Here is a 13,469-nt window from a genome sequence, read left to right as displayed (position 1 = left end):
ATGCTGAAGGTAAGGTGGGTAGATCACGTAACTAATGAGGAGGTGTTGAATAGGATTGGGGAGAAGAGAAGTTTGTGGCACAACTTGACTAGAAGAAGGGATCGGTTGGTAGGACATGTTTTGAGGAATCAAGGGATCACAAATTTAGCATTGGAGGGCAGCGTGGAGGGTAAAAATCGTAGAGGGAGACCAAGAGATCAATACACTAAGCAGATTCAGAAGGATGTAGGTTGCAGTAAGTACTGGGAGATGAAGAGGCTTGCACAGGATAGAGTGGCATGGAGAGCTGCATCAAACCAGTCTCAGGACTGAAGACCACAACAACAACAACAAGGGAAAGTTTAATACTGATGGGGGCTGGGATTCGGTGGTAAGGAAGAGAAGAAAAAAAGAAAATGTTTGATGTAATAAAACAAATTATTCACGTAGTTAAGGAAAAGTTTAATACTGATGGGGGCTGGGATTCGGTGGTAAGGAAGAGAAGAAAAAAATAAAAGGTGAATATGGTCTGCGCGCGGGGGGGGGAGTAATGAATGAGGAAGCCACCTGGTAGAATTTTGCTCAGCATAATTTATTCTTATGTAACGTTGTTGGAGTACAGCGATCTTTGATGTCATAAAATTATTTAAAAACAGTTTTCATCGCAGCCGACGTTAATTGCTGCTGACCGGTTTTGGCCTTTTAATTACGGGCCATCATCAGAGTTTGCACTGTAATAACAAGAGTAAAAGTGCTATATTACATAGAGAAGCCAATGATGTAAAAGTATACTCTAAAACGCTGCATCATGATCCGTCTGGACGACGGCGATGGCGCCTGACCCGCTGTGGAGGATTCAGGCTTTGTAACTGATGCTAACAATTGGTTTAAGAATTACGAAAGAAGGTTGTATAAACGGAAGGGATCTGGAGGCACCGATAAGATGGATATTTCGGAACCAGATTTCAAACTGTACGATTTTTCCAGGGGATGTGGACACAGACCGCAATTTATTGGCTATGAACCGTAGATTAAAACTGATAAAATTGTGAAATGCTAGGAAATCAAGCAGACGAGACCCGCATAACTTGAAAGAACTAGAGGCTGCTGAGAGTTTCAGAGGGAGCATTAGGCAACGATTCACCGAAACAGGGGAAGGGAATATAGTAGAAGATGAATGGGTAGCTTCGATAGATGAAATAGTGAAGTCAACAGAGGGTAAATAGGTAAAGAGAGAAGGCCTAATAGATATCCTTGGATATCACTAGAGACATTGCATTTAATTGATGAAAGGAGACGATATAAAGGTGCAGCAAATGAAGCAAGCGAAAGGGAATACAAACGTCTAAAATTGGATTAACACGAAGTGCAAAATGGCTAAGCGGGAATGGCTAGAGGACAGATGTAAGGATTTAGAAGCATATATCACTAGGGGAAAGATAAAAACCGCCTATAGGAAAATTAAAGAGGCCTTTGGAGAAAAGGGAAACACAAGTATGAGTATCAAGAGGTCAGTTGGGAAACGAGTACTAAACAAAGAAGGGAAAGCTGAAAGGAGTGTATAGAGGAGCTACGCGAGGGAAATGAAAGTGAAGGAAATCTTATAGAATGGGAAGAGGACGTATATGAAGCCGAAATGGTAGACAAATGCTGAGATATGTATTTGACAACACTGAAAGACCTAAGTCGATAAACGGCTCCGATAGTGGACGACATTCCATCAGCTCTATCGATAGCCTTGAGAGAGCCACCCATGAAAAAAAACTCTTCGATCTGGTGTGCAAGATATATGAGACAGGCGAAAAGACCTCAGTATTCAAGAAGAATATAATAATTCCAATTCCAAAGAAACCAGGTTCTGAGAGACGTGAATATTACCGAACTATCGGTTTAAAAATTCGGGGTTGCAAAATACTACTTGTATTAAATGGTAATTAAATAGACACCCTAGCTGCATACAGGCGTTGATGTACTTCATTGGGGACATGTTGAAAATGTGTGCCCCGACCGGGACTCGAACCCGGGATCTCCTGCTTACATGGCAGACGCTCTATCCATCTGAGCCACCGCGGGCACAGAGGATAGTGCGTCTGCAGGGACTTATCCCTTGCACGCTCCCCGTGAGATCCACATTCCCAACATGTCCACACCACTACATTCGTAGTGCGCCTAATAGATGTTTGCCCATCATACTCATTACTCGTGGCAGATTAATCTACCAAGTCCCGTACGAGTTCGGGCATAGCGTGTGCATTTGCACAAGAAGGTCAATGGCCGGGAAGCCACATTTTAACTATATATGACGGTAGTATCTGTTCCCGAAAGAACAGTTACCGTGGATGACCATGCAGCTTTGCTAGAAATGAAATGGTAATTAAATAGACACCCTAGCTGCATACAGGCGTTGATGTACTTCATTGTCCCCAATGGATTGCGGAGTATGTATGTAGATGTAGATGTAGATGTAGATGTAGATGTGCTAGACACACTGGACTTACACCTGGAGTTATGGTCTGGGGAGCGGTTTCAGATACAGCAGGAGCATTCTTGTGGCTATCCCGTGCACTCTTACTGCGCATGTGCACTTCAGTCTGCTGATTCGATCTGTTGTGCTGCCATTCACGAATAGCATTCCAGGGCTGTTTCCAGCAGGATAAAGCTCACCCACATATCGCTGTTGTAACGCATCACGCTTTACAGAGCGTCGACACGTTGCTGGGGCCTGCTCGATCACCAGATCTGTCTCCAGTCGAGCAATGTGGGACAGCATTAATCGTCCCTGTTTTTAACCGATCAAGTGCAACAGACATGGAACGCCATCACAAAAACTGACATCCGGCACCTGTACAACACAATGTAAGCACGTTTGCATGCAGACATTTAACATTTTGGCGGTTACACCGGTTCCTGAAGGACCAGCATTTTACATTTGCAATGGCTTATCTCGTGCTTATATAAACCTGTGATCTTGCAATGTTCATCATTTAAATATGTTACCTAGACAAGTGTATTCCCCAAATTCATTTCTCTACAATAATTATATTTCAGTGTTGCGATTATTTTCCGTCAGTGTAGTACAATACACATATATATGCTGCGTGATTTGGGGTGTGTGCTAAAGTGTACTTTTAGTGTTCAACGGCTTTTCCGTTGTTTGCTGCCGTTGGCAATTCTTTATCGTTGTTCGTAGCTATAATATTTTTTGGCACAGATAATTGGCTGTGTTTTACCCCAATTCCATATATATTTCGCGATTCCGGTGTTGTAATGAGAAGCAAACCCAGAAACTTCACTCTCCAAGCTGTTACTCCTGATCAGAACATTGTATGTGCACACCACTTGCGGTTGTGGTGGGAAAAGACCATGGTCACACACTGCCTGCTGTAGTAGGCTGCAGGGTTACCACCCTGTTGTTGTTGTGGTCTTCAGTCCTGAGACTGGTTTGATGCAGCTCTCCATGCTACTCTATCCTGTGTAAGCTTCTTCATCTCCCACTACCTACTGCAACCTACACCCTTCTGTATCTGCTTAGTGTATTCATCTCTAGGTCTCCCTCTACGATTTTTACCCACCACGCTCCCTCCAATACTAAACTGGTGATCCCTTGATGCCTCAGAACATGTGCTACCAACCGATCCCTTCTTCTAATCAAGTTGTGCCACAAACTCCTCTTCTCCCCAATTCTATTCAATACCTCCTCATTAGTTATGTGATCTACCCATCTAATCTTCAGCATTCTTCTGTAACACCACAATTCGAAAGCTTTTATTCTCTTCTTGTCCAAACTCTTTATCGTCCATGTTTCACTTCCATACATGGGTACACTCGATACAAATACCTTCAGAAACGACATCCTGACACTTAAATCTATACACGATGTTAACAAATTTCTCTTCTTCAGAAACTGTTTCCTTGCCATTGCCAGTCTACATTTTGTATCCTCCCTACTTTGACCATCATCAGTTATTTTGCTCCCCAAATAACAAAACTCCTTTACTACTTTAAGTGTCTCATTTCCTAATCTAATTCCCTCAGCATCACCCGACTTAATTCGACTACATTCCATTACTCTCGTTCTGATTTTGTTGATGTTGATCTTATATCCTCCTTTCACGACGCTGTCCATTCCGTTCAACTGCTCTTCCATGTCCTTGGTGTCACTGACAGAATTACAATGTCATCGGCGAGCCTCAAAGTTTTTATTTCTTCTCCATGGATTTTAATACCTACTCCGAATTTTTCTTTTGTTTCCCTTATTGCTTCCTCAATATACAGATTGAATAACATCAGGGAGAGGCTGCAACCCTGTCTCACTCCCTTCCCAACCTCTGCTCCCCTTTCGTGCCCCTCGACTCTTCTAACTGCCATCTGGTTTCTGTACAAATTGTAAATAGCCTTTCGCTCCCTGTATTTTACCCCTGCCGCCTTCAGAATTTGAAAGAGTATTCCAGTCAATATTGATAAAAGCTTTCTCTAAGTCTACAAATGTTAGAAACGTAGGTTTGCCTTTCCTTAATCTATCTTCTAAGATAAGTTGTAGGGCAGGGTTACCACCCTAGGGAGGAAAAAAATCTCATTATTTTATTATCACACCTCCTACGATCAACGAATCCACCAAGATGTGACACTATAGATGCTGTAGGAATCATTCAAATGGTAAAAACTGAAAAATAAATCCTATGTTAGCTAGCCTAGCATACATTAATGCTAATACAGAATCTCAAGCAGCCGCACATTGGTGCACAGCTATTCAATACACGACTCCCTCGTCGTGGTGCGGTGCGCAGCTGATAACGCAGAGGTCGGTGATTTTATGCCTGCAGGGTTGGCAGGCCCGCAGGCAGCGATGGCTGTGGTGACGCGACGCTGGCTGTCATCAGTCGCCTCCGCGATGTCGTCGGGGAAAGGTGTCGTGGTGCCGGTGGCGGAAGCTCACCGCTTCATGGCGGACTGTATGAAAGCCGTGGGTGCTAGCGCAGACAACGCTGCCGCCATGGCGGACCTGCTGGTCGCCGCCGACCAGAAGGGGCACTTCAGCCACGGCATGAACAGGCTCGGTCAGTACCTTCTCTCTATGCCTTACTACACTCTCTGCATCCTAATTAGCTCTGTGACTGCCTTATACTTTACAGGCACTCTGGGTTGCACTTACATGTACAGTGATACGAAGGTTAATTCAACTGTTTCTCCGTTCTATTCTTCTACATTTTTCTTGTCATTTACGGACGTTTCTCTCTTCCGTCCAAGTGGCTCCAGTCTTCTTCTTGGGTTCTTCCGGGAAACCTGTGGTGCGCTGTAATTTCTTCCAGAGTGGCAGTTATTCCTCAACATCTTGTAATTTGGAATTAGTTCAATGATGCCCCTACCAACTTCTTTACACCATGTGTTATCCATTTTCAAATTACCGAAGTAATTGTATTGTTGGGATTCATTCTTTGGATGTGGCTGTAGAAATTTATTCTTCTTTTCTTGACCATGTTTCTATTTTTTTTCCATTTGTGTACGAAGTTCACTATTATGACGTCGTCTGTATTGCGTTTGCTCTTTAAGTGGTCCCAAAATTTTCCTCAGTATTTTTCTGTCTGTGATTTCCAGTGCTTCCATCGTCGCTGTTTTGTACACAGATAAGCTTTCTGCTGCATAAAGTGCTTCTGGGAGAATTACTGTAGAGCAGTTTGTAACTTTAGCACTGAAGGGCAATGATTTCCTATTATATGACCTGTTTTCATCTTATTAATTATTGCCTTAATAGCTTTTTCCTCCGAAATTTCTGTCAGTTACTTCTCCTAGGTACTTGAACTTGTTAGCTCAAATGGCTCTGAGCACTATGGGACTTAACTTCAGAGGTCATCAGTCCCCTAGAACTTAGAATTACTTAAACGTAACTAACATAAGGACATCACACACAACCATGCCCGAGGCAGGATTCGAACCTGCGACCGTTGCGTTTGCGCGGTTCCAGACTGTAGCGCCCAAAACCGCTCGGTCACCCCGGCCGGCGAACTTGTTAGTTCTCTCATTTTTTCTTTATTTAGTTTTCATTAGGCTTGAGGTTCCCTCAATGTTTGTCATAAATTTGGTTTACTCAAGGAAGATTTGTAAGGCTGCTTTTCTGATTGTTCTTCGAGTTTTTCTGTATGTGTAACGGCTATTTCCGTTGAGTATGAAAAAATAGCTAGGTCATCCACAAATACAGTGTGTTCAGAAAGTCTCTCCGCAGTGCCGTATGATTGTTAGCCGCGCTTGCGGTATGTCGCAGTGAATATACCGAAATGAACCTCAGTGAAATACAAGTTATTAATTTATTGAATATTCATTTTTACTTACGTATTTTCAGATTCTATGTTGAAAGTGTCCCCCCTGTTGTTAAATACACAATTCTATTCGTCTAATCATGTTTGCAAACACAAGCTGAAACAATTCTTCTGTAACAGAGGCAGTGAAAGTGGATATTGCAGTTTTCAATTCATCGATGGATTTTGGACGGTTTTTATAGACAGTTGCTTTCGCTGTACCCAGAGGATACAGTCAGGTTGTGTTAGGTCAGGCGATCATGAAAGCCAAAGTCCCTGTGAAATTATGCGATCACCAAAAACGTCAGCAAGCAGTGACATTGAAACGCGAAATGTATGCGCGATTGCATCACCTTGTTGAAAATAACCGTTCAGTACTTCACTTAACACAAGTTCTCTTATGAATGGGTGCAGAATATCACTGCAGTATCGTTGTGCGTTTATTGTTTCGTTGAAAAACCCAGGCAGGCGAATAATCATGCGACACGCGCAGCTAACAATCATACGTCACTGCGGAGAGACTTTTTGAACACCCCGTACTAAACAGCCTCTTTGTAGGTTGTCCCTTTTGTAACCTAATCTGACTCCGACATTGGTTTGGATTTCACCTAATGACATTCTTTATTCTTATGATTTTTTCTAGAACACATTTAAAGATCAGCGGGGAGAGAACATGTTCCTACCTCACACCAACTTTGATCTGAAAACTTCTAAAATTTCACCTCTAAATTTCTTTTCAGAATTGGCGTTTGTAAGAGTTTGCTTAATTCGAACTATGTTTTTACAATAGAAGCCCAGTTTGTTGAGTATTTCCTGAGTCAACAAAAGTGACTGAGATATTATATATACAAACAATATTTGGCCACAAGCATGCAACGCAAAGTGAAAGCTTTCTCAGTTCAGTGATGAGCGATTACGAGTAAGAGTCGATTAGTCTGCCTTTCCGATTAAACGAATCGATAAATGATTTCGCCGGCCGGTGTGGCGAGTGGTTCTAGGCGCTTCAGTCTGGAACCGCGCGACCGCTACGACCGCAGGTTCGAATCCTGCCTCGGGCATGGATGTGTGTGGTGTCCTTAGGTTAGTTAGGTTTAAGTAGTTCTGAGTTCTAGGGGACTGATGGCCTCAGATGTTAAGTCCCATAGTGCTCAGAGCCATTTGATAAATCATTTCGATTACTTGTATCCTAATACAATTAATTGCTGTGTTAGGTCTTTATTTTTAAGCCTATGAAGCATTTCTGTACAATTATTTGCTGCGATAAAAAGATCTGATCTGCAAAAAATATGCCGGTTCTATCACACTTACGTTTCTCTCTTTGTAACTAGCAATAATTGTCCAGTTTTAAAAATGAAGGTTGTCATTCGTTTTTGATTAAGTATATACGTTACTAACTTCTATTAGTAAAGCTAAATATTGATGTCGCGAATATGCTTGCAAGCAAGAATTTGTTTCAGGAAACGAACTAGGGATCATTAATTTAAGTACTCTTTATCCATTGAGCTGGTGCTATGTCCTCTGTCTTACGAAACAGTCATTCATAAGAAACAAGGGGTTGGCTATTTCAGATATTTACGAGCCACACTATGCAGAACAGGGATACACTGCCTCATTGTCTTTCCAAAATCGGAGAAATAACGGTTTCCGGTTGATTGTAGGAATGTGCAAATAGTCGAATTTCTGAGACTAAATCGGTAGACCTCTGCTCCTGCTGCATTGAAACAGACGCCTCAAAGAGACGTTCATATTCATCCATACTCGTTACGTTATTTAATTTTGAATTTACATATACTTCACAAGATTTCGCCAAGCTGGGTAACGTTAATCAAAACAGTAACTTCGCTAATCGATAATCCGTTACTAAAGGTGGTAACTTCGTTAAACCTTAAAACGTAACTTTACAGAAGATGTATTGGAAATTAACGTTGATCGTTAACTCGTAATAGTAAACTTCGTTGTGGGTATTGTGAAATGACCAAGTGAATGAAACATATAAATGAGATAAATCAGATATTACACTTACAATTCGAGCGACGATCGATACAAACTCTAAAATTTCTAAAATTATTTTATTTTATCCATTCGATGCAGTCACGTAATAACTGTAATAGGCCTATCTATAATGTTAAAATGATGCCTGTCTGTACATTAGGTTTTAGACGCCACGTACAAGAGAGACTACATAATCTTATATAAGAATTAAAAATAATATCTCTTGGCAAAATGAATTTTTTTTTTTTTTTTTTTTTTTGAAACAATGAATCGTACTCGTCAAATATTCGTATGTAGGTTAGATTGAGTTTCTAAACAAGATGTTGCTTTAATCGATTGTGCTCATCAACGAACCGTGTGTCTATTGTTCTCAAAACTGAACATTTGATGGCGGTTAAGTTTTTATCAGCTTCACAAACAATTTCCATTTGACGACATGTGAAGCTGTCAATTTCCACAATGCCTAAAGGCTCCCCTATGCTCCCCTGCCGTATTCTTGTAACTGGATTACTGCTACAGGCTCCGCTGTCGATATCTGGACGCTCAAGATTGAATTTTCTTTTTGGCTTTCCTCTATCGGCATCTGATTTCATTCCGTCTTCGAACTGTAGATACCACGATCTATGCGCTCTCCAAATGTGTTGTTTCAAATTGTTAGACTCGAAGTGCGAGTCCTATTTTTTTTATTTTTTAGGTAAGCACAGTTTACAATTGAAAAGTATTTGTTCTCCCGATCTTGATACAAAATTAACGTTATCACATAATGCAGCCACATATTTTCATGATTTGTAAAGCTGGAATCCGATTCCATGGTTTAGTTTCCAGTCGACGAACTAACAAACGCGAACTCTGGAAAGAAGCTGCAATAAACAGCCAACACCTTTGTTGTTCTCGCTCGCTCTCGATTGTTTGCATCATTCGCTCGTACCCCGGCCGACGTTGCCACACAACTACATGACCCTAACTTGTTAGAACATGACTTCCGTGAGCAGCGCGGCGTCATTTTTGTCATAAATAGTATGTGTCTAACTAACGATTAACGGACCCAAACAAACTTAACCGAAGTTACAGAGTCCGTGAACGTTTTTTAAAGTTAAAACTTAATCCGTTACTCGAAAAGTAAACTTCGTTAATTGGCGATTAACGGTGTTGTGCCCAGCTATGCTTAAGAGCCACTACTGTCTACTGGTGTTGAGAGCTATCGCCAATAGAACACAGTCGACACGAAATATTCCGACTTACAACGACGTTACAGTATGAGCAGCCGGACTTCTTTCCGTTATACCTATAGACAGCAAGTTAACGGCTAATCGTAAGAATAATCGCTTACGTAAAATTAACTGACATGAAAGGAACATCATCATATATCCATGAAAGTTTCAAAAATAATATTGATGCATTAACTATAATTAATCACCCTCCCCAGGTCAGTTCGCTTGCGTAAGCCATATGAGGAGCTGTGTTAATTCCCATCTCTGTGAGGACTTAGAAGTATACTGAATTGTCATACATTCCAACACACTAACCAGGACGAATGTTAGGAAGAAATATACGTTGTTAATTTCAGAACATTAATTAAGAGTACTGAATACTTGACAAAATTCAAGCTGGTGTTTCTGCTCTTGAGTATTACGACCGAGTTTAGCACTGCCGTTTGCACACGTGTACAACCCAGATGAAACTGACTTGTTTCTGAAGTCCGTTCTCGACTATACAGAGTCCAAACAAATGTAGACTGTATGTTACATTCCTAACTATAGCTTCAGATAAGTGCTTTACAAAGCATTTCTACAATTCGGACTGAGACTCGCCGCAATTAGCCAGAGTTAATGAGATTCCACTTTAGTCTCTGTTACAGGTTAATTCTTACAAAGAAAATAAAAACAACAATCAGCCCTTGTCTCACACTTACTTAAAGTTGGCGAAAGAAGATCGTTGACAGCTAGCATCTCTGTTGTCAGCTTTTCAACTACGAAGCGCAAACTGCTGGAAGCGAAACAATCTATCACTGTATGCAAGATGTTTGGAAATTCCCGTTACAAACTTTTAGAACTTGGAGAGGGGAATGAGTATATAATACTGCGAATAGGAGCCCATGACCGGAAACGTACGGTTTCCGTTCTAGGACGGTTTCAATTCAATGTGTAACGCGTCCACATATGCTGAGGGAAAGCGAAAAGTTGCTTGTCCTGGTTTGCAATAGGGTAGGTAGGATGACGTATACGTCAGACGGTCACCTGCTGTCACGTAACATCTGTCATGTTTAATTTACGTGACTCCTGTACAGACAGAGGAAGATCTGCTGGCACGAGTTCTGATCGCTGCACTAAAAATTGAAGAGACACCAGGTGGGATTGAGAGAGTGTACCAGAACATGCTCCGCAGGTACAATTTCTGTAACAACGTTGGCGATCACCACATAGGGCCACTGTTGTAATGCATCAGCACCGTTCTGTACGTACAGTATGCCGGTTCAAAAAAATGGCTCTGAGCACTATGGGACTTAACTTCTGAGGTCATCAGTCCCCTAGAACTTAGAACTGCTTAAACCTAACTAACCTAAGGACATCACAAACATCCATGGCCCGAGGCAGGATTCGAACCTGCGACCGTAGCGGTCGCCCGGTTGCAGACTGTAGGGCCCAGAACCGCTCGGGCAGTCCGGCCGGCTATGCTGGTTCATTTTTATTTCGGAATAATGTAAACGTAATGTTTAAGTGTTAATACAAACAAATGTACTTAAGTGATAAATTGGTGTTTCATTGTGTTTCCTTTCGAATTGTTACCTAATAATTGTACTGTGTCACGCCTAATGCAATTCCTGAAACAGAAGTGGATGAATAACATGTGAATTGAAACTGTCGCAGAACCGAAAAGGTACGTTTCCGGACTGGGGTTCCAATTCGAAATATTACGTACTCACTCCCATCTACAAGTCCTAGAAATTTATAACGGGAATTTCCGAACACCCTGTATAAAAGGCAATGTCCCGACCGACTCTCTCACCGTCTCCTCATCGCCCAGCCAAAACCGCTAAAGATAGGAACTTGAAATTTGGAGAGGGTGTTCATCTTATACTGTAGGCGTCGTTAGGAATTTTTCAAAATTCCACAGAGGGGGAGGGGGGTGAAATACGGGATGAACGGTTTTTTGAAGGCAATTTTGAAACTAGACCTACGAAAATTGGTATTTGGTTTCTCGGTCAGAAATAAAGAAATAAAGTTTCAGTATATTTGGAAATTTAACTCCGGTGGGTGTAAAATAGCGGATAGAACTTTTTTTGAAAATAAATCATTATTTTAGAACTGCTAAAGAATTTTTAAAGCTACTTCTATATTTGACTGCTCGGCTACAAATAAAAAAATATGTGTTTCAGTGTTTCTGGAAATTTAACCCCTAAGGGGTTGAAATAGGGGATGAAATGTTTTAAGTAAATATTTCATTATGAAAGCATTTTTAAAGCTAAACCAATGAAAATTCAAATTTAGCACGTTAGAAATTAAAAAAGCGTTTCACTGTTTTTCTAAAGTCATCCCATAAGGAGATGAAATAGGGGATGAAAATTTATGTGGAAATGTTTCATTATTCAATAATTTTTAAGCTAAATCTATGAAAATTTGAATTTGTATTCTCTGTTACAAATGAATAAAATTCGCATTTCACTGCTTTTGAAAATTCAACCTCTATAGGGGTAAAATAGGGAGTGAAACGTGTTTACGAAAATACTTCATTGTGAACGCATTTTTGAAGCTACATCTTTGAAAGTTAGTGTTTGACTTCTCGGTTAGAAATGATAAAACATGTGTTTCCCTGTTTTTATAAATTCAACCCCTAAGATGGTGAAATAGGGCCAGAAAGATTCACTGAGTCGTCATCGCTCCGCCCAAACCGCTAAGGATATTAACTGGAAATTTGGAGAGAGTGTAGCTATTATACTTTATGCTATTGTTTAAGAAGGGATTGTTCGAAATTCAACTCCTAAGGGAGTGAAATACGGGATGCAACGCTTTCTGAAAATATATCGCCGCGCGGGATTAGCCGAGTGGTCTTAGCACTGCAGTCATGGACCGTGCGGCTGGTCCCGGCGGAGGTTCGAGTCCTCCCTCGGGCATGGGTGTGTATGTTTGTCCTTACGATAATTTAGGTTAAGTAGTGTGTAAGCTTAGGGACTGATGACCTTAGCAGTTAAGTCCCATATTTCACACACATTTGAACATTTGAAAATATATCGCTATTAAGACAATTTTGAAGCTAGAACTACGAAAATTGGTATTTGGTTCCTCACTCAGAAATGAAAAATTACGTGTTTCAGGTTTGTCGAAAATTCAGCCACTAAGGGGTAAAATAGTGGGTGAAAGCTGTGTGAAAGTAAACTATATTAAAGAAACTATTAAAGCATTATTAAAGCTACAGCTAAAACATAGGTATTCGACTTCTCGGTTAGTAATTAAAAAATATGTGTTTCAATGTTTTTGGAAATTGAGCTCCCTAAGGTTGTGAAATAGGGAATGAAAAGTTTTACGAACTTACTTCATTATGAAAGCACTTCCAAAGCTAAATCTATGAAAATTTGTATTTGGTTTCTCAGTTACACATAAAAAAATATCTGTTTCTCTGCTTCTGGAAATTCAGTCCATTAGGGGGTGAAATAGGACATGAAAATTTTTAAGAAAATAGGTATTTGTATTAGAAAAATTTAAATCTATGAAAACTGCTATTTAACTTCTCGGTTAGATATATAGAAATATATGTTGGGTGATGAGAGTGTCTACGGAAATATAACCAGAAGAACGCAAAAGGCATGATGAACAAAAACTTTGGACTCCAGCTATTAGAATCTCTTTTTGGTCTGGAATACATTCGGAAAATAAGATGCTTCTATCGAATGTTCGTTCCTTTAGCAGCATCTTGCTGCGCCTGTTGAACGGGTATGTAGGAAAATAAATCCTAGAGCCCATAATAATTTTGAGTTGAACTTTGTTCCATTTTGTGTAGCTAATCATCTGAATACGTTAATTCCTGTTGGTACAGCAATAATTATTGTTGCTGATGTGAAGTATGCGCATGTATCAATTTATCGTGTCTAAAAATACTGCAGTATGGAGTAGAGACAGCAATAAAGCTGATAGTTTTATACTGAACGGTGATTTTTATGGGATCCTACATGCTGCGACTGTAAAAACAAATAGAAAAGATTAGGTGCCT

At 40.5% G+C, this 13,469-nt stretch overlaps 1 protein-coding gene and 1 non-coding gene across 2 annotated transcripts in view; one reads left to right on the top strand and one right to left on the bottom strand.

Moving 5' to 3' along the window:
- Nucleotides 1–13,469, top strand: part of LOC126262299 (uncharacterized oxidoreductase YjmC-like) — a 285,251-nt gene that overhangs the window by 144,253 nt on the left and 127,529 nt on the right. Inside the window, exon 2 of the mRNA XM_049958838.1 lies at nucleotides 4,803–5,036. Within this exon, the coding sequence (XP_049814795.1) occupies nucleotides 4,826–5,036 (211 nt within the window). The 5' untranslated portion in view covers nucleotides 4,803–4,825. The remainder of the gene's footprint in view (nucleotides 1–4,802; nucleotides 5,037–13,469) is intronic.
- On the bottom strand, nucleotides 1,979–2,053 carry Trnat-ugu (transfer RNA threonine (anticodon UGU)). Its single transcript has one exon. It is a non-coding gene; the product is annotated as a tRNA-Thr (tRNA).

Source organism: Schistocerca nitens, chromosome 6 (assembly GCF_023898315.1).
Source record: "Schistocerca nitens isolate TAMUIC-IGC-003100 chromosome 6, iqSchNite1.1, whole genome shotgun sequence".
Taxonomy (NCBI): Eukaryota; Metazoa; Arthropoda; class Insecta; order Orthoptera; family Acrididae; genus Schistocerca; species Schistocerca nitens.
The sequence above is the reverse complement of the archived record's forward strand: the minus strand, read 5'-3'. Positions and strand labels throughout refer to the sequence as shown.